We start from the raw sequence: 19397 nt of genomic DNA, 5'->3' as shown, positions 1-19397 counted from the left end.
TCACCAACTGGTTGTTAAGTCATTTAATCCTTCAATTAAGCAATTGAGCAGACACACACCCACCTTTGTTTTATCTTCATCCTTAAACCAGCTTCTCTCAGGGGCAGTTTTGTTATTTTCATCAAGCTTCTACCTACAATGACGTTTCTATGTTATTCTTTTTTTCTCATTCGATGGAGTTTTATTTCCGCTACCATGCATAACTGTATATCCGTTATATCAAACATTTAAAGAAACCTCCATTCCAAGATATTGAACTACAAAGTGCTCAAATTCAAAAAGCTTAATAGATCAACAAGTTGTATAAAATGTATCGAACATAAGCATTACAATGAAAGCGAAGAACCAAAAACAAATATATATATATATATATATATATATATATATATATATATAGCTGGAATCCAAATCTAGAGTTTAGAATATGTGGCAGGTAATAATTTCAATATTTTGGAGCCTTACGTACATACACAAATGAGGATGTCGTTAAAGTTTCGCACGACACCTTGCTAGTGTACGTATAATGGATTATTTCGTTTTAATATTTAGATTCGGTTAACTTTTTATATACTAATGTACTAAAATTTTCATATATGTAAGAACACTAATATATTACAATTCCGTCCTTGCCTTCATGTTTGTTTGTTTAGTTCACAATACATATACGGAAAAGTAGTATGAGGCAAGTCAATGACAACACAACATCATTAGAGTAGTATTATATAATCGATCAATAAAATCCTTTTTTTTTTTTTTGTTGTTGTTGTTTGTGTGTGGAATTGTTAATTTTTTTTATATGTTCAAGTCGTCATAAGAAACTATTATCGCTAATCGAGAAAAAAACAAAAATTGGTGATTATATAAGCTCTCACGTGTTTCTATATGAATGGTTGGAACACAAAAATCTATATTAATTTATTTATACTCTAAGCATCAAAAACAGAAGCTTCTGCCGGGAAAAGATTAAAAATTACAGGTAGCGGTTGTCAAAAAATTTCCGGTAGGATCATTATTTAATCGTTGATATGGCTTAATAATAATATACTATAAAAATGTGTTTTTAAAATATTGGGTTGGTGTCTAAATGTCCCAATGATAAGATGGGTTGGTTTTGTTCTTGTGGAGTGCAAAAAAAAAAAAAATTGTTTTATTTTAGAAAATTCGCAATTATTATTAATCGTCTCTCTATCTATCTCTCTCGGGATTGGGTCTCAAATCTTTTTTTGTCTTCAACTGTTCGAACCTCTTATGCTTTTGTGTTTCCTGATTCAGCCACATCCACACTTCACACCACAAAACACAATCTCTAGGGTTTTTAATTCTTAACTTTGATTCTCTCTCCCTCCTCAGTCCTCAAGGTAGTTTTTTTCCTTTAAACTTTATAAATCCAAGTTCTTGATTCTTGATTCTCTCTATGATTGTTCTTTGTACTGTGTTTCTTGTTTACTTTTTTCATCCCATCCCATGCTTTTTGGAAATTCTCCTACAGAGAGATGAAATCATCAGAAAACACTTTAGAACTTCTTTATGTAATAATTGAAATCTTCTCTGCTTTTATGAGTCACTACGTTGAGCTCTATATACACAACTTCTTTTTTACTCTGCATTTTTATTTTTATTTCCATCTTCAAATTAGGGTTTTTTTTTTTTTTTTTTGGTTTTTCTCCCAAAATTCACCTGCATAGATCGAGTATTCCTATACGATTACACAATTCCTGAACTGGGTTTTTCTGGGTTTCTTCAGTTCTTTACGAAAAACATTTGCTTTTTATCCACAATTTGACTTTAATCCTCGGAAAATTTTTTTTGGTCCGATTCTGTTTGGTTGCTTTCGAAACTGTTGTTGATAACAAAAAAAAAAATGTTTGGTGTGAATGATTACGATGTTTTAACCTCTCTTAAGATTCCCATCAGAAACTTTAAAAATTCCACACCTTACACGACTCTTCCTCTTGTATTTTAATTTTTTTTTTCTTGCAGGATCTCATTTCCCGACCAAATTCATCGAACTAACAACACAACTTCACTGTAATAAAACTTTAAAGAAACAGAACAATGGCGGTTTATTACACAAGTAATGTCGGTTGTTACCAGCAAGAACCTATCTTTCTCAACCATCAACAACAACAACAACAGCAAGCTTCTTCTTCCTCTGCCGCCGCTTCTTTCACCGTCACCGGCGGTGACAATGTTCGTAACGAGATGGTTTTCATCCCACCCACCACAGGAGACGTTGTAACTGTAAACGGTGCCGTTTCGAGCAGCGATTTAAGTTTCCACGATGGTCAAGGACTGTCTTTAAGTCTCGGCACTCAGATCTCTGTTCCTCCGTTTCAATATCATCAGTACCAGTTGGGTTTTACTCAGAATCCGTCACTATCTTCAGTCAAGGAAACGTCAACTTATAATGTGGATGAGATGAGTGTGAAGAGCAAAGAGATGTTGTTGTTGGGTCAATCTGATCCTTCCTCTGTTTATGCTGGTAATGGTTTCTACAACAATTATCGGTATAACGAGACATCAGGAGGGTTTATGAGCGGTGTTTTGCGTTCTCGGTACCTTAAACCTGCTCAGGGTTTGCTTGATGAAGTGGTTAGTGTCAAGAAAGAACTAAACCAAATCGGTAACAAGAAGATGAAAGTTAACGACTTTAACAATGGTTCCAAGGAGATAGGCAGAGGAGGCAGTGGCGAGTTATCGAGTGATTCTAATGGGAAATCAATTGAGTTATCTACAGTTAAACGTGAGGAGCTTCAGAACAAGAAGAACAAGCTTATGACAATGGTTGATGAGGTAACTAACTTACATCTTTTAAAACTAGTTCTTCAATTCTTCAGCTCGGTTCTGTTTCAGTTAAGGTTTGTTAGAACATGACAAATAATGTTTTGCTTTTTTCGATTGATTTTGGATTCCGGATTCCGGATTGAGGGAGTTTATGATAATGTTTTGCTTGTTGTGTTTGTGCTGCTGATTTTGCAGGTAGATAAAAGATATAACCAATATTACCATCAAATGGAAGCATTAGCTTCATCGTTTGAGATAGTAGCAGGACTTGGATCAGCTAAGCCTTACACATCAGTTGCTCTCAACAGAATCTCTCGCCATTTCCGCGCTCTTCGTGATGCGATAAAGGAACAGATTCAGATTATTAGAAACAAACTTGGAGAGAAAGGAGGAGAGTCGTTGGATGATCAACAAGGAGAGAGAATACCAAGGCTGAGGTATTTAGATCAACGGTTGAGACAGCAAAGAGCTTTGCATCAACAGCTTGGAATGGTTCGACCCGCTTGGAGACCTCAAAGAGGTCTTCCTGAAAACTCTGTCTCTGTTCTTCGCGCTTGGCTCTTCGAACATTTCCTTCATCCGTATGTGTTTCTTCTCTCACAAGTCACAAACTTTTCAATCTCCCATTACAAAATATTTCCTTTATCCGTATGTGTTTCTATTTGTAGATACCCTAAAGAATCTGAGAAAATCATGCTTGCGAAACAGACCGGACTGTCGAAAAACCAGGTAAGACCCTGCTTTTTTGTTTGTCTCTTAAAATTTCACTCTTTGTGTGTTCTGCTCTGAGTCACTCTGGTTTATCTGCTCTCCAATTAGGTTGCCAACTGGTTCATAAACGCGAGAGTTCGTCTATGGAAACCGATGATAGAAGAGATGTATAAAGAAGAATTTGGTGATGAATCTGAGTTACTAATCTCCAAATCATCTCAAGAACCCAACAGCACTAACCAAGAAGACTCTTCGTCGCAGCAGGAGCAGCAGCAGCAAGAGAACAACAACAACCACCTCGCTTATTCATCTGTAGACACAACAAACATTGCCTTCTCATCCGAAATCAAACCGGATCGTGTTTCAGGCAATGATGATGAGCCACAACAACAACAACAACAACAACAGATGAACCGGTCAGCGGATTACGACACTCTGATGAACTATCAAGGTTTTGGTCTCGATGATTACCGTTACATTGGCGGAAGCAACCAGCAAGAAAGCAGATTCTCCAATTCCCACCACTTACATGACTTTGTTGTTTGATATAATCGGTTCTTAGCACAAAGGACATGATTCTTGAAGCACAAGAAAATGTGCTTTTGCATTTTTATAGTTTTAGGCATGATACACCCATTTCTCTGTGGAATATAATAGTAGATGTCTAGGGTTGCTTTTTGTGGATAGTACACTCGTAAGCCAAAAAAAATATTGATATGTGTGTATAAGATTCACGGTGGTATAAAGGATACTTGCAAGTGTGACCATCGTTTCAATTTAAATTCTTGATTTGTGGTTGTATGTTTCAAGATTCCTCTGTCTAGAGTTCTCACTGGATAACAGAAACGGCATACTGTTCTAATTTTTAAAAACCAAACGGCGCACAAGCTCGTTCTTTTTAGACTTTTTACTGTGACTGTGCTACTCAAAACGGCATGTAATTTTACGAGTCAGTGTCAACTGCGTTACGAAAGACGACCTCAGAGCTATCAGTGCTCCGATTTCAATGGCGGTTTTTCAGTTACCAGGTTTATCGCCGGAGCTTATTCCTCTCCGTTTAACCCCTAGACCACTTGATTTTTCAATTCGTAGGAGAGCTATCTTATCCCTGCCATTGTCAGCGATCGGAGATTCTCGATCCGGTGAAATAGATTCAGAGTCCCGGAAGCGTATGTTCATTCTCGGGATGGGATTCGTCGGAGGCTTTTTCGCGCAGCAGCTCAAAGAAGCAGACTGGTCTGATATGAACTTCTCTAGGGTCATATATGATTATGATTATATCAAATCTATACTTGTTAGAACATAATGGTGAGGTTTTTAGGTTGGTTTCAGGGAGTTGGAGGAGTGATACGAAGAAGAAAGAATGGGAAAAGAGAGGAATTGATCTTAATTTATTTTCTGCAGATTCAACTGAGTAAGTGTTTGTTCTTTACGCAGCAGTTTCTCCTGGTGGTAATCTCTGAAACTGAGTCTTGAACTCTTTTTTTTTTTTTTGTTTCCTACTAAATCAGATTGAGCTTGCTAGATTCAGTGAAAGAGTACACTCACCTGCTCGTTTCGATTCCACCTTTAGCAGACATTGGTGATCCGGTTTGTTTTCTTTCAACAGCTTTTATTGTTTGATATCTCTTCCTGATTGACAAAAACTTATCTTTTTGATCATTTGTAAAAAAGATGTTGCGGAATGTAGAACTTGTCAGAGACAAGCTTTCAGGTGGAAATCTTCAGTGGCTTTGTTATCTCTCATCAACAAGTATTTCCCTTTCCTTGTTATATCAATGCTTTTTTGCTTTCACAGTAGACAGGAATCTACAGTTCTCTCGTTCTTCTGTTCAGTCTTTTCCTTGGTTTTAGTTGAGTAAAAAGATGATGCTTGCAGGTGTGTATGGAGATTGTGGTGGTGCGTGGGTTGCTGAAGAGTAGGTTTACTTCTTTCAGATTTCATCTCTTCTATTTCATAATAAGCATAAGATGGTGACTCTAAAGGTCTTTTATTGTAGTCATTCTCCAAATCCTAAAACTGAGTCAGCCAAACTGAGGTTAGCTGCAGAGGAAGGATGGTTACGCTTGGGTCGTGAGCTTGGTGTTTCGACTCAAATCCTTCGACTTGGGGGTATCTATGGACCTGGTCGAAGGTTGTTTACAGCTTTTCTGCTTGTGCTTTGCCTACTTAGGCTTTAGAAAATTGTTTCTCAAGATGAATGTTTCTTGCTGCAGTGCGATTGATACCTTGTTAAAGCGGGATCGTTTATCTGAAGGTCAAAAGAGAAGAGCCTCCCGGAAATTCACATCAAGAGTCCACGTTGAAGATATATGCCAAGCTCTTCAAGCTGCCACTGAAAAGCCATCATCAGGGTATATATTTATGGTTAATCCCTTTTTCATGTCCAGTTTCTGAGATCAAATATGATCCTTCTTTTTTTGAGGTTGATGATCCAACCATTATTGCAGGGAAATCTACAATGTTGTCGATGACGATCCAGCACCAAGAGAAGAGGTGTTTGAATATGCCTTGGAGTTGATTGAAAAACGTTGGCCAGGGACTATAGAAACAAAACCATTCCCATTTGTGTATGAGTCTCGGGAGGAGAGTTCATTGAGAGGTGAAAAGCGAGTCCGTAACCAACACATGAAGAACAAACTAGGAGTGAAACTGCTATATCCTTCGTACAAGTCAGGATTGCAAAGCGTAGTCGAGAAGATGGACAACCCTTTTTGAGCAAAGAATAAAATAAAAATGATGTGGAGAATCTGTCTCATGTTTTCTGTAGAGAAGTAGTGACTCTTAGTACAGACAGATCTAGCCAATCCTGTTTTTTCTTCTGCATTCTGTTTGTTTGATTGTTCTCATTGGTAAACATTATCCCCACGAAACAATGGAAAAACAGAATAAAAGAAAAGAGGTATACGAAGAATGACTTAATCCTTTATTACTATGTCTGGACCAAAAGCTCTTCTTCGATGTAGAATCTCTGGCTAAGGGTTTACTCCACTTGGTGCTGACGGAACTTAAGTGCCTTTTCATAGAAGACTTAAACGTGGAGCCATTGGTACTTGAACTAGGATCCATCTTCAGAACTTTTCCTTCTGGCTCTCTTAGTTTCTGGAACACAGAATGGTTTTTAGTGTATATAGATTAACCATCTAGAACATACAACTAACCGCCTTTACTTATAAAACCGTCTTTTATATTTTGTGATTCATGATCTGCACCGTCGATTGCGTTATACTAAAACCATTAACAACCGTAGGATCTATTCGAAATCCCAATCCGGCTCGGTTTGGGGTTTTGCTCCCCCTCTGTATATATATATGAAAAAAATGTGATTGATGATTGTTCATAGCTTCTGTATCCTTTTTCTTTGTTTTGCATGTCGATGATTCTTATTGCTTTCTTTGATTATGTTTCTAATCTCTTTATCATCTCTTTAGGGTTTTGCTCGATTTATTCACATCTGTTCAATTCTCGTTGATCTCTGCTGGTTAGCCCTAGTTGTTGATCTTTTGCGTCGATTGATCGATCCATCGAGGTACGTTGTTATCTACGCATATATATATCATTCGGATATTTTGCTTACATATTATCATGTAGTATCCGATTTCTGGTTTGTGTTTCGTCCGTATGAAGTCTTAAGTTTCTAACTCTGTTTTGTTTTTGGTATTCTTGTAGAGATTTGCATGGCACAAACATGTCCTGACCAGTTCCCGTTGATCCAATCATCAACTCTCATCGATACTTATCATCGACCCTCATCGATACTTATCAACGACCCTCGTTGATCCAATCATCAACCCTCGTTGATTCTAACACCATCAACCCTCGTTGATCCAATCAACAACCCTTGTTGATCTATATAATCAAGGCTCGTTGATCCAATCATCATTCATCAACCGTCGTTGGTATATATAATTAACGCTCTAGAAGGATCTTGTAGATGTCTCTGTTTTGTTGCTTTTCTTAATATGACTATCCTTTTATATCTCCTTATCTAAACCGATGATCTTATTTTTATGGTTTGGCTTGTCTTGTTCGGATGATCCAGGAGTGACGCTGATCCTTATCGCTTATTCGGGATGGATTGTTGAGTTTTCAGGCCTGTCCATCGAGGTACATTCTTGTCTATGCCTTGTTTCTCAATCTTCTGGTTAGATTTGGATGACTCATTCTTTTTCGCATTCTGTCTTGTAGGTATAACGCATTCATATAGAGGCGCATGGACAAAAACACATATGATCAACTCTCGTTGGTCTTATGATCATCTCTCGATGGTCTTATGATCAACTCTCGTTGGCCTTTTTATCATCTCTCGTTGGTCTCTTTATCATCTCTCGATGATCTTCCAATCAACTCTCGTTGGTTATGATCAGCTCTCGTTGGTCTTATGATCAACTCTCGTTGGTCTTTTTATCATCTCTCGATGATCTTCCAATCAACGTCTCTCGTTGGTCTTTCAGTCAACTCTCGTTGTGGTCTTATGATCATCTCTCGTTGGTCTTCCAATCATCTCTCGATGATCTTCCAATCAACGTCTCTCGTTGGTCTTATGATCAGCTCTCGTTGGTCTTCCAATCATCTCTCGATGATCTTCCAATCAACGTCTCTCGTTGGTATTATGATCAGCTCTCGTTGGTCTCATCATATCATCTCTTGATGATCCTCCAATCAACCCTCGTTGATCTTGTTATCATCTCTTGATAATGCTTCAATCAACTCTCGTTGATCTGATCATATCATCTCTCGTTGATCAGATCATATATATCATCTCTCTCGATGATCTGATTATCAACTCTCGTTGATGTAAGTATCATCTCTAGATGATATTATCATATTATCATCTCTAGTTGATACTCTAATCAACCCTCATTGACAAAACTTTACACAGCTTCCAGAGGTTTATGTTTGGTCTTTCATTCTGACCAGAAACAGATGTACAAGAGAGAGTAAGGAGGGGATGATGTATCTGACCTTTGCCATGACAGGTGCGCTTGCTTGGCAGGTCAAAAACCCTTCATAAAAAAGATAACAGTTTTTGGTTTCGTGGAAGGATGTGAGATGGTACGGAATTGGTTAAGTTTTGTTCTTGGCCCGGCTCTTCTCCTTCCCTCCGGACTGTGTGTCTTGTTACTCTCTGATACTTGCTGTTTCATATGCATCTTGATAAACCTGAAGAGTTGTAAAGAGGTTGGTCCGTGTATCCTCTAATGATAAGGTTTTTAATTTCCTTCAATTGGTTAGCCTATCACTTATGATGACTTTTGTCTGATTGTTACTTGTCCTAATTGCTTGTACTTAGAGACCATTTTAAGTGAGCAAGCCCCTGTCCGTTATATAATACTTTGGCTTACAAACGAGAAAGTAGCAAAAGGAATCCATCGGCTCAAATGTGAAAGATCAATCTGCAATAACGAGGAGGAATGTTTTTAAGGTTGGCTACGGATCCTTTTTTGTTCTAGATAAACTGCAGTCTTTTGCTTTTCTGAATTCTCTTTAACAACTGAAGAACAAGAAAACTGTGTAGACTTGTTGTTGGCCTAGATTTTGGAAAATAATGATTCATGTATTGAAAAAACCATGGAGAGCTTATGAACAACGGAAGAATATTAAGGGAAGGATTGCATAAGTAGGATATGTGTTGGCAAGAGTTAGTTCGCACTTTTATGTTGCAAAGGCAGAGCAGCAAGTTTGTGAAAGTGGAAGATATTTAATTTTTCTTTGTATCTTGTATTCTTGTGGATGATGAGTAGTGAGTCTGGCACTCAATAGTCAATAAGTACAACATGTATTTCATGGTTACGAGTTATAAGAATTCTTACTCTGTTCTTACATGTACATGATTGAAACCACTTTTGCAGGGATCATGATGGTTGTCCGTTTAAACTAGAAAAAGTAACTCTTATTATTGGCATATATTGACTACAAACGAGAATCAATAGTTTAAGTCAAATATATTCAAAGGCACTGAAGCCAAAAACTCAGTGAATTCTGAATACAAAAAAGCTATACTCTCACTCGTTTATTTACAGCAAAACAAATACCAAAATATCCACACCCAAACGGTTTTTAAAAGATGATTCTTTCAAAATTTCAAGGTAAAAAAAAGGTGCTAATGGATACATTACTAAACTAGCTAGAGAAGCCTCCTCCTGAAGTTTCTGGTAGTTGATTGATAAGTACGAACGAGAAGACCGACACCAATCCCAAGTCCAACACAGACACCTAGTCCAATCCCAACACCAACCCTTACACCTGCATTAAACCATGACATCTCTCCATCTATGCACTCACTTCTCCAATACATGTCTCCTTCGTAATCCTCTTTGTAATTCGCATACTCTGTTGCCTACAGACAAAAGGAATGATACTCACTATACAAAGAGTGATAATTTCTTCAATGATCCATCCCCAATGAATGCAACAGACTTTAAATCACATCATTACAACAAAGCAAATATTGGGGGATTGTGTAAGTGACAAAGATATGTGGGTCATAGAAACAGCAGACCAAAGGGTAAGAACTTAGAGGCAAATGAGAGATTTCTATTTATCTCTTCAGTCGTAAACTGTGTCCAAGCCACATGCTAAATCCATCAGGGGGAGACTCGCCCACTCCAGTTTATACATGACTTCTATCTTCATAAAACTACCAACATACATGTAATTAATGGGGAAAGAGGAGGATCCAACATGTTATGAAATATAAATTTTCGATCAGGGATAGCAATTAATGTGTTGAACACAATACAAAATGTTCAAGAAAACTGGGAGGCATTGAGAAGAAAGAGGATTGTACCAGGCATATGCTATATCTTAGAACAATGAAAGAAGAACTTTTAATCATGGCAAATGACAACTTGAAAGTTACCTGAAGATCAAGTGCAGAGGAGGTGTCTTTCTGAGGCTCTGCAGTTTCATACTCAGGGATTGAATTTAATGCCAATCTTCTACTCTGCTTCTTTCTCAAACCAAGTTGCAGAGTCTTGGTTAAATCGATGGGTGTTCCTGAGAAGCAACCAGTAACATAGACCTCAATAGTTGGCAATTGAGACGATAAGTCTTGACCATTTATGCTCTTCTCCGTAAGACACCTATTCTCAAGGGTAGAAAACAGAGGTCTCCTGGAGGAAATAGTTATCGACCCAGCAATAATATTAGAATGTGACTGGAGCAAATAAATTCTCTAACCTTAACATGAACAGGGCTTGCCAAGGATACATCTTCCCAGAGAATATAAATACATGAGAGACAGCAAAAGATGTAGATCACTCATTACAGTTAGAATAAAAGCTTTCCAAACATGAATCTATCCAGAAGATGATACGACTTGACGACTTGTTACCAAAATCTATCTGCCACATTTAATGAATGAGCACAATCAACCAAAGGATGAAATATCTCTTGATTTTCAAACTCCAAAAAAAAAAAAGACTTGTGCCCATTAAAGGAGCCGTAAGAATCGAAGTTGTGACCATCTCTTCTGAGTTTGCGGATTTCTGACTTCTGAGAGTCTTTTATTTTGTTGTTAAAATACAATGGTTATGCTTAACACTACTAAATTACAAATTTACAATCATTCTTAATTAACAAACTCATGATTCTGCAGCAGCACATCATCTCTTGCCTCTTGTTGGCATGTGTTTATTGTTGTTGGGTGATTCAATAATTTTGCCTAGTTTATTGTATCCACACACTATACACTATTATAAGTTTATAACAAACTTTTAACCTTTGGAATCAACACGTGCTCTTTTATGTATGCGGAGCCCATGCATTTATCGTTTTCATGAAAATAATTTGTTACATTTTATTACGAGAAGCCGATAACCACATAAAAAAGAAAAAGGATAAGAAAAATCTCATCTATATAATATACAAACAAGTAGCTAGATCTCGAAATACTCATACATAGTAAAATCTTGACACTACTCTCTCTCTATCTTTAGTCTTTTATAATAATGATACAAATGGAGGCCATAGATGATCATGACAGTCAGACGCTTCTCTCGGTGGCAACTCCAGCTGCGTTTGAGATGGGCAGCCTTCCGACAATCGTGATAACGGCGGATCCTTCTGGAAACGATTTAACGGCGCCACCAAAGCCGGTGATAATCATTTCCCCAACAGTCGCCGGAAATTATCCCGTCGTTTTATTCTTTCATGGCTTTTATCTCCACAACTACTTCTACTCTGACCTTCTTAACCACGTCGCTTCTCATGGCTACATTCTTGTTGCCCCACAGGTAATTATTTTTACATTATTATTACTACAATTAAATAAAGAACATATGAATAGTTGAGGTTGCTTGTTAGGTGAATCTGTATAAATTGTTAACATATTTTTGGAAATGATAGTTATGCAAATTAATGCCGCCGGGAGGGCAAGTGGAAGTGGACGATGCTGGAAGTGTTATAAACTGGACAACAGAGAACCTCAAAGCTCACCTCCCAAGTTCAGTAAACGCTCATGGCGAATACACCGCACTCGTGGGACACAGCCGTGGCGGGAAAACCGCGTTTGCTGTTGCGTTAGGCCACGCCGCAACATTAGCCCCGTCCTTTAAATTTTCAGCTTTAATAGGAATTGATCCAGTAGCAGGAGCCAACAAATGCATGAGAACAGATCCGCATATCTTAACCTATGAACCGGACTCGTTCGAGCTGGACATACCGATTGCAGTGGTGGGAACGGGACTCGGACCGAAGAGGAACAACGTGATGCCGCCATGCGCACCAGCGGACTTGAACCATGAGGAGTTTTACAAAGAGTGTAAGGCGACGAAATCTCACTTCGTGGCTGCGGATTTCGGACATATGGATATGTTGGACGATGATTTGCCCGGTTTTGTCGGGTTTATGGCCGGTTGTATGTGTAAGAATGGGAAAGGAAAAAAGAGTGAGATGAGGAAATTTGTGGGTGGCATTGTGGTTGCGTTTCTCAAGTATAGCTTATGGGGTGAAAAATCGGAGATTCGACGGATTGTGAAGGATCCTTTGGTTTCTCCGGTGAGACTTGATCCTGCACCGGAGTTGGAAGAAGCTTCTGGTTAACTCGTCAAGAATTGTGGTTTTATGCAGTAGATGTAATCGGCTTGTGCACGTTATTTCTCTATCTAAAATAAATGCTAATGATATAACTGTGGAAATATCTAAATCATATGAGTCTCGAGATAAGATTTTCAAAATGAGAGGTGAGATAGATTATAAGAAAAATCTAAAAGAACAGTGAACTATAGTTTTGAATTGACCAGCTAGCTGTAAACAATAAGTGTCAAATAGAGACAAAAACAGGTGATGGACTTCGTATCCAGCTAGTTTGGTCAAGAATGTTTAGTGTAGAAAGAAAGATCAAGAGAACACAAAGATTGTATAAAAAATTCATCTCTTTATTAAATTTTAGAAAAATAACTCAACAACTAAAATCTTTCACAATCTCTTAATCTCTCAACCTCTTCATAAACATTCTTACATCTCCTTATATAGAGAAAGATTTAGACAATTTCATTTTCAAAATAGGTAATTTAACATATCGTGATAACTCTTAGATCGACTAATCTTAAGTCCATAGTTCGGTAGGATTAGGATAACTTCTAACTCAAACTATCTTCAAGAATACTCTTACATTATCCCCTTAAGTTTGAAAAGTTCTTTTTCCAAGTGTTGAATACCTATGAACTCATTCATTTCTCTGAACTTGTTTCTTCCAAGTGTCTACGTTAGTATGTTCTCGTCCGCCTTTTGCTCTACTCCTGGAACATGTTCAACTCCTATTTGTTTTCAATGTATTATCTAATGAAGTGATATCTTTGGTGTATATGTTTAGTTTTTTTCATTAAGGCTATTGCATACTTATTATCCATGAGAATGATAAATTTTTTATTTTATGATGCTGTAATTTTACTAAGCAAGTCTTGAAGCCAAATCGCTTACTTCGCTGCTTAGCTGTCATGAATTCAGCCTCGCATAAAGATATTACCACTATATCTTGATTTTGAGTACACAAAGTAATTGGACTCTTTGCAAGAAAGAATCTATGTCATGCTGTGCTTCTCCCATCATCCGGATCAAACATTGTAACTACTATGATAAATGGTAAAAGGAAAAAATATCATTATGATCCGAGCTACCCGTGACCCGAACGCATAACCCGGTAATTGTGGTCGACTCTTTTATATTAGCCCAAAATTGAACACAGCCCGATAACTCAGGCCCAAGCCCATGACCCGATTTCTCGTAGCGGTGCTTCGGACGGGGTATATATATCAAGGAAGTCGAGACAGAAACGAAAGCGTGAAATCCATAAAAGAGAAATTTCCTTTTTACCCGTGATTTTACTCAGAAGAAGAAGAAGAAGCTCGAGGAGGAGGAAGAAGAAAGAGGCGAAGACATGGGAGAACGAAAGGTGCTGAACAAGTATTATCCGCCGGACTTCGATCCTAAGCTCATTCCCAGGGTCCGGCGACCGAAGAACCAGCAGATCAAGGTTCGTATGATGCTTCCAATGAGTGTCCGATGCGGTACCTGAGGAAACTATATCTACAAGGGAACCAAATTCAATTCCCGTAAAGAAGACGTCATTGGCGAGGTAATTCAATCGATTCGATTCGATTTTTGGTTTGATCTCTAGGTTCAATGTGTTTGCCGTAACCTTTGTGTAAATTTTTGATACGGATGCTTAGGAGTTTCATCTGATTTTTTTTAGGGTTTCAGTGAAAGAAATATCGAGATTATTGTCGTCAGTTCGTTAATTTTTCAACCTATCTTGAAAACGATTTCAGATTTGGGGTTTTAGGGTTTCGAGAATTTGAGCTATTTTGAGTTGCCTTTACCATAATGTTATTTGTGTGGCTTATTCTAATAAAAAGGTTTATTTTTTTCCCTGATATGCAGACGTATCTTGGGATTCAAATATTTCGATTCTACTTCAAGTGCACACCAAGTGTTCTGCAGAGCTGACAATGAAGACGGATCCACAGAATTCTGATTACATTGTCGAATCTGGGGCATCTCGTAATTATGAACCCTGGCGTGCTGAAGATGAGGTAAGGACTTCAGAACATTTAGCTTTGAGGATTACGAACCCGATACTGATGTCTACTAATTTACTTTTGCTTTCGTCTGTGCAGGAGGTTGATAAGGATAAACAGAAAAGAGATGCTGAGGAGATGGGGGATGCCATGAAATCCTTGGAGAACAGAACTTTGGACTCTAAAAGAGAAATGGACATTATAGCTGCACTTGATGAAATGAAATCTATGAAGGTATGAGACTGATGCCCTTTAGTATCTTCTCCTTTTTTGATCACAGATACTTTTGGTTACACTGCCGGATAAGTTTTTTGTACTGATTTACTTTTTTTTTTTTTTTTTTGTGCAGACTAGACATGCTCATGTGAGCGTAGATGCAATGCTGGAGGCCTTGCAAAGAACAGGTGCTGAAAAGGTATGTTCCTGTCGCTCTGTTGCTTCTTAATAGACATAAGAGTTTTTAAGTTAGTAAGAAACAGCAATTCCAAATTTCGTCGTTCTTAATAAGCAAGCCATCTTGCTGCTCTTTGCACAGCTTATATCGTAGTGTACCTCTCTCTCATAAAATTCTTCTGGATTATTGATATGTTAAGTTCTATCGCTGACTGAGGCAATAAATTATGTTTCTTTTGACAGGTAAAACGAATAGAAGAAGAAGATGAAGCAGTTATAAAGTCTATATTTGGTGTAAGTTTTCATATCATTCTTGTGTAAATGTTGGTTCTCACATGATACTAAGCTTTGCTAAACTTCATTCATATTTCCTATTTCATCTGAAATGCAGAAACAAAAAGAAGTTATTAGGAGGATTGCAGATGACGACTTTGATGACGATGATGATGAGAGCTTTGGTTCTACCAGCCTTAATAAGGAGAAGAAAGGATCATCTTCAGATCTTTCAAAGGTATGTGTATCTGTCTCGTTCTATCACCATGTGTTGATTTTGTTTTTGAATCACGACTAACTGTTAATTCTTTTAATTTGAATACAGAAGAGAAAGGCATCAGAGGAAAGTCTAAGCAACCCCACAGATATTTTGACTAGTTCTTCTGCAGGTGGGTTATATCAATCTTTCTTTTGAAGTGTACGACTTTGATTTTCTTTTTTTTTTTTCACTTGAATAACCTTTAATGGGAATCTCCTTTTTCAATCAGATAAACCAAAGGAGCCTAAGAAACAAGCTACCAGCAAACATTTGTTCAACATAAAAGTCATCAAGAAGCAATCCCAACCAAGTTCTGCAAAACCAGAGGAGAAGAAGAGCAATGGTGTGGCTAAAACCAGTTTAGTGTCTTTATTCCAAGACTATGGTAGTGATGAAGACGAGGATTAATCATTAATTGTTTTTGTTCTAAACAGAAATAACACTTTCACAGATCTATCTTCACTGTTTTTTGAATTGGAGAATTTTGTACTGTTCCTTGTACAGTGGCGACAAAGGTTGTCCTTATAGATTGTCTGTATACGAAGAGGTGTGTCGTGTTGTGCACCCGAGAAAGGAATTGAGCTAAACAAAGTGATCTAGTTATATAAATTTATTTTATTATCAATTATGCAATTATGCAAGATAAAAAAAAATATATCAATTATGTTAGATAAAAAAATTGAAATTATCTTATTTAGAAATGTGGCATTAAACGCATTTAAATATCAATACATACAGTACTTGCGGTCGTGGTTCTCGTGGAGGCTGATGATCAACCTCACTCGGTCACTCCTCACGGACTGAAAATCTTGGGCCGTTATATATGTAAATGGGCGTAGCACCAAAGCTAGAAAACAGTATTACACATCCCACTAGTGTCACATCAACATTAACAACCCTATCCATAACCATCCCTGACACAGGCGCCATACACGTGGCGTCCATTTAGGCTTAATTTATTCGGTGACTGTTACTTGATGACTTGTCAGTTTCTTTCTTACGAGTTTTTACGACACCATTCACGGCTTATACATCGGAATTCTCATTTTTATCCTTTCTCCACGACCATGTATTGAACCTATTGTAAGCAAATGCAAAACATCGGTGAAAGGGTAAATTCGTCAATTGAAGCAAACATGAGAGTCGATAAACTTGACAGAGTCACAGAGATTCTTTTTATTTTATTTTCCTCTGTTATTGTTGATCTGTCTGTGCGAGATTCTTCTTTTTAGAGTTCTCTGTTGATCCATCCAATCGAATCTTACGAATTTGTAGGTAAGAAGATCTCACTACCTATGTTTTTTCTTTTCAATTACAAAGGAGAGATTCAACGAATATTATGCGATTGCGTGGTCTGGTCAATTCAGCTACTAGATGATATAAATAAATTATAGTTTTCACTTCTTTTGATCAAGAACACACCGATCGTTTGTTTTTTCCCCCCTGACCGTTAAGTTGTTGTGTTGATCCGTGATTTCTCTAGCAAATATAGTAGTTAGTACTATTTTTGGAATTCGTTTGTGATTTTGAAAATCGAGTTAGGGTTTTGGTGATGTTGGTAGTGTTGGATACGAAAAGTTTTCATTTTGAGTCCTCGTTGAATTTTTCTGGGTTCTGCACGAACAGAGTGGAGATGAGGTCGCTTCAGACACCGGTTGTTTGCCCTAGTGTTCGTCCCAGACAATTGAGTGTCTCTGCTTCTGCTTCACTTGTCAAGTGCTCTGTTTCCAAACCTAGGTTGCTCAGAAACCAATTCTGGGGTGGTAATCAGACCAGAAATGTTAAGTCCCAGGTTGCTACAGTAAGTCTTGGGAGGTGTAAGAGTATAAAATGTCTTTTCAGCTCGCATTCTGATGGTACCGGAAGCACAGCTGAGAATTTCAACGAGAACGATGATGATTATGTCAACTCTAGTGTACTGGAAGCTGGTAATCCCGCGGTGTTAATAATCAGTAATTAAACCATGAGTTCACTCTCATCCTCTTCTTGTATGTTTGTTAATGTATTGTTTTGTATGTAAAGTTGAGGTAAAGAGTGGACCAGATGGTTTCATGGTGAAGATGAGGGATGGTAGGCAACTTAGATGTGTCCACAACAATCCTCAGGGAGGGAATCTTCCAAATTATGCTCCGCACTCTGCTATTGTGTTGAAAATGGAAGATGGAACTGGTCTTCTTCTTCCTATTATCGTCTGTATGTGATATCAAGACTCAATTCTTTCGTTTGCAAGCTTTTTTTGTCCCCGTTTTTTGAATCTCTTTTCTCTGTTTTTTTTTTACATTGCAGTGGAGATGCCTAGTGTGTTACTCATGGCAGCATTGACAAATGTTCAAATAGTATGGTTTTATTATTATTGTATTATGGTTTTGTTAGAATCAGTCAAGAGTAGTTATGAAGAGAAGGTTTATGGATTTTCTTGGTTACTGGTTGTGTAGGCAAGACCCACTATGTACCAAGTGGTAAAGGAGATGGTCCAAAAAATGGGTTACGAGGTAAGTGTTATGGTCCCTCTGTCCCTCTTTTTTTTTTCCTATTATTTTCCCTTTAGCGATACAAATTTCTTATACGAAGAAGTTCCAACTATTTTTCTGCAGGTTAGGCTTGTTAGAGTTACCACAAGAGTACACGAGGCATATTTTGCAGAGTTATACCTTTCAAAGGTTTGCAATTTTGGCCTAGGAATGCATCTTCCAAATGTTTTCTTTTGAAATTTAAAATCCGTAATGTATTGCTAAGGCTGCTCTGAATGATGGGATTGCAGGTTGGTGGTAATAAGTCGGAGTGTGTTAGCTTCGATCTCCGTCCTTCAGATGCAATTAACATAGCTGTTAGATGCAAGGTATAGTTATAACCATGTTTTCAAACTTTCTTTTGAAGAGAAACAATCACACAAGAGTTCTCTTCATGATATCATATTTAACCGAGTATTAACTGTTGAAAAATGGTGTCAATACTCACTCTTTTTAGGTACCTATTCAAGTTAACAAGTATCTAGCTTATAGTGATGGAATGAGAGTCATTGATTCGGGAAAGCTATCAAAGCAAACACCTGCTTCAGATGGTTTATTATTCACCGAACTAGACAGGTTGAAATGTGAAATTAGTCATTTTAAGATCCTTTCTTTTGCTGGTAAGTTAACAAACTTAGTAACATTGTTTTCATTGCATTAGGCCAAATGGTCAGCCTTGTTTTGATACAAAAGAGTTTGATTTATTGAGGAACATGATGCAAGCTGTTGATGAAGAACGGTATGATGAAGCCGGTAAGCTTTGCTCTCACCCCTTCCCATATGCATTAATCTTGAAGCATATATTCCCCGTTATAATGCAGTGTTGCGCTCTGTTTGGTGAAAATGTCCATGTTTTTCATTGAGAAAATAATGGTGTGTGAAAGTTTCTTATGTTTTTTTCGTTCAAGAAATCAAAGATCGATTTTGCCATTGATTTTGCATTGCAGCTGAGTGGAGAGACAAGCTTGGCCAGTTTCAGGCAAAACGCAAATTAAGGAAGTACACATGACAGGTACTGTAATACAAAGCTCATCCAATTGGCTTAAATACGCAAACAGAAGTAGTAATTAATTTTTGTGTGTGTTTTCTTCAGGCAGCTCGGAGACCAAGCAAGGTAATTGATATTAGGATGATTTTAAGTAAATAATAAAGAAGCCATTGCTACCAGAAGTTTGAGATCAAGTGGGTGGGAGAAAGGCTTCCACAAAAACAAAAAATATCTCTCTGGTATGATGGAGACTGGAGAGAGATTGTAAAATACTTTTCTCTATGACTCTATCTACACTTGTGCACGTACTGGTTGTTTAGTTAATAATTCTCATGACAACGGACAAAAATGTATGTAGCGTGATCGTGATGTGTACATATTTTATTACATTATTGATCTTCTAAAATATCCTACTCTACTTTTAATTATATATAAAAAATCATAATCGTTAAAGGTT

The 19397-nt window shown here is 37.5% G+C and overlaps 4 protein-coding genes, 1 long non-coding RNA gene and 1 pseudogene across 10 annotated transcripts; all 6 read left to right on the top strand.

Annotated features, from left to right (window-relative positions):
• Window positions 1-1041: 1041 nt before the first annotated feature.
• Window positions 1042-4259, top strand: LOC104740668 (BEL1-like homeodomain protein 10). The gene is made up of 5 exons (XM_087484948.1): window positions 1042-1358; window positions 1981-2793; window positions 2980-3365; window positions 3453-3513; window positions 3604-4259. Exons 2-5 carry the CDS (start codon window positions 2056-2058, stop codon window positions 4039-4041), a joined length of 1623 nt encoding a protein of 540 aa, XP_087341074.1. The 5' UTR covers window positions 1042-1358; window positions 1981-2055; the 3' UTR covers window positions 4042-4259.
• Window positions 4260-4274: 15 nt separating this feature from the next.
• LOC104740669 (uncharacterized) lies at window positions 4275-6425 on the top strand. Of its 2 annotated transcripts, none has more exons than XM_010461343.3 (8): window positions 4275-4731; window positions 4817-4909; window positions 5007-5085; window positions 5170-5248; window positions 5375-5414; window positions 5496-5630; window positions 5713-5850; window positions 5947-6425. In XM_010461343.3, the coding sequence occupies exons 1-8, from the start codon at window positions 4502-4504 to the stop codon at window positions 6212-6214; spliced, it is 1062 nt and encodes a 353-aa protein (XP_010459645.1). In that variant the 5' UTR covers window positions 4275-4501; the 3' UTR covers window positions 6215-6425. The 2 variants fall into 2 exon arrangements, with proteins under 2 accessions (XP_010459645.1, XP_087341076.1); XM_087484950.1 differs by having other exon boundaries at window positions 4431-4731; window positions 4828-4909.
• A 410-nt stretch (window positions 6426-6835) lies between these two features.
• LOC104740666 (uncharacterized) lies at window positions 6836-9354 on the top strand. Its single transcript, XR_760207.3, has 7 exons — window positions 6836-7025; window positions 7166-7395; window positions 7539-7603; window positions 7685-8293; window positions 8379-8677; window positions 8790-8921; window positions 9015-9354. It is a non-coding gene; the product is annotated as an uncharacterized LOC104740666 (long non-coding RNA).
• A 1902-nt stretch (window positions 9355-11256) lies between these two features.
• Window positions 11257-12644, top strand: LOC104740665 (chlorophyllase-1). The gene is made up of 2 exons (XM_010461340.3): window positions 11257-11733; window positions 11846-12644. Exons 1-2 carry the CDS (start codon window positions 11449-11451, stop codon window positions 12539-12541), a joined length of 981 nt encoding a protein of 326 aa, XP_010459642.1. The 5' UTR covers window positions 11257-11448; the 3' UTR covers window positions 12542-12644.
• A 1146-nt stretch (window positions 12645-13790) lies between these two features.
• On the top strand, window positions 13791-16067 carry LOC104740663 (uncharacterized; annotated as a pseudogene). Its single transcript, XR_015580232.1, has 8 exons — window positions 13791-14075; window positions 14381-14532; window positions 14617-14751; window positions 14867-14932; window positions 15154-15204; window positions 15302-15421; window positions 15509-15572; window positions 15672-16067. The product of XR_015580232.1 is annotated as an uncharacterized LOC104740663 (transcript).
• Window positions 16068-16426: 359 nt separating this feature from the next.
• On the top strand, window positions 16427-19346 carry LOC104740662 (bifunctional nuclease 2). Of its 4 annotated transcripts, none has more exons than XM_087484944.1 (11): window positions 16427-16717; window positions 17069-17370; window positions 17465-17635; window positions 17729-17778; window positions 17878-17934; window positions 18037-18102; window positions 18204-18281; window positions 18410-18528; window positions 18614-18705; window positions 18900-18964; window positions 19046-19346. In XM_087484944.1, exons 2-10 carry the CDS (start codon window positions 17076-17078, stop codon window positions 18959-18961), a joined length of 990 nt encoding a protein of 329 aa, XP_087341070.1. In that variant the 5' UTR covers window positions 16427-16717; window positions 17069-17075; the 3' UTR covers window positions 18962-18964; window positions 19046-19346. The 4 variants fall into 4 exon arrangements, with proteins under 4 accessions (XP_087341070.1, XP_087341072.1, XP_087341073.1 ...); XM_087484946.1 differs by having other exon boundaries at window positions 16471-16717; window positions 19067-19346; XM_087484947.1 differs by having other exon boundaries at window positions 16471-16717; window positions 19063-19346.
• The last annotated feature ends 51 nt before the right edge of the window (window positions 19347-19397 follow it).

The sequence above is a fragment of the Camelina sativa genome, chromosome 14 (genome assembly GCF_030686135.1).
Source record: "Camelina sativa cultivar CO46 ecotype springtype chromosome 14, ASM3068613v1".
NCBI classification, from domain to species: Eukaryota; Viridiplantae; Streptophyta; class Magnoliopsida; order Brassicales; family Brassicaceae; genus Camelina; species Camelina sativa.
Note: the sequence above shows the minus strand (reverse complement) of the source record. Positions and strands in the feature narration are given on the sequence as shown.

What these genes read in the sequence shown, in the direction of transcription:
- LOC104740669 (XM_010461343.3), top strand. Translation starts at nt 4,502, where the DNA reads ATGGCGGTTTTTCAGTTACCAGGTTTATCGCCGGAGCTTATTCCTCTC. An exon ending in TTGTTATCTCTCATCAACAA is followed by an intron (nt 5,249 to 5,374) that starts GTATTTCCCTTT and finishes TGATGCTTGCAG; the next exon opens with GTGTGTATGGAGATTGTGGT. An exon ending in ACTGAAAAGCCATCATCAGG is followed by an intron (nt 5,851 to 5,946) that starts GTATATATTTAT and finishes CCATTATTGCAG; the next exon opens with GGAAATCTACAATGTTGTCG.
- LOC104740668 (XM_087484948.1), top strand. Translation starts at nt 2,056, where the DNA reads ATGGCGGTTTATTACACAAGTAATGTCGGTTGTTACCAGCAAGAACCT. An exon ending in TTATGACAATGGTTGATGAG is followed by an intron (nt 2,794 to 2,979) that starts GTAACTAACTTA and finishes CTGATTTTGCAG; the next exon opens with GTAGATAAAAGATATAACCA. An exon ending in CCGGACTGTCGAAAAACCAG is followed by an intron (nt 3,514 to 3,603) that starts GTAAGACCCTGC and finishes CTCTCCAATTAG; the next exon opens with GTTGCCAACTGGTTCATAAA.
- LOC104740665 (XM_010461340.3), top strand. Translation starts at nt 11,449, where the DNA reads ATGATACAAATGGAGGCCATAGATGATCATGACAGTCAGACGCTTCTC. An exon ending in ACATTCTTGTTGCCCCACAG is followed by an intron (nt 11,734 to 11,845) that starts GTAATTATTTTT and finishes TGGAAATGATAG; the next exon opens with TTATGCAAATTAATGCCGCC.
- LOC104740662 (XM_087484944.1), top strand. Translation starts at nt 17,076, where the DNA reads ATGAGGTCGCTTCAGACACCGGTTGTTTGCCCTAGTGTTCGTCCCAGA. An exon ending in ACATAGCTGTTAGATGCAAG is followed by an intron (nt 18,282 to 18,409) that starts GTATAGTTATAA and finishes CACTCTTTTTAG; the next exon opens with GTACCTATTCAAGTTAACAA. An exon ending in AGAACGGTATGATGAAGCCG is followed by an intron (nt 18,706 to 18,899) that starts GTAAGCTTTGCT and finishes TTTGCATTGCAG; the next exon opens with CTGAGTGGAGAGACAAGCTT.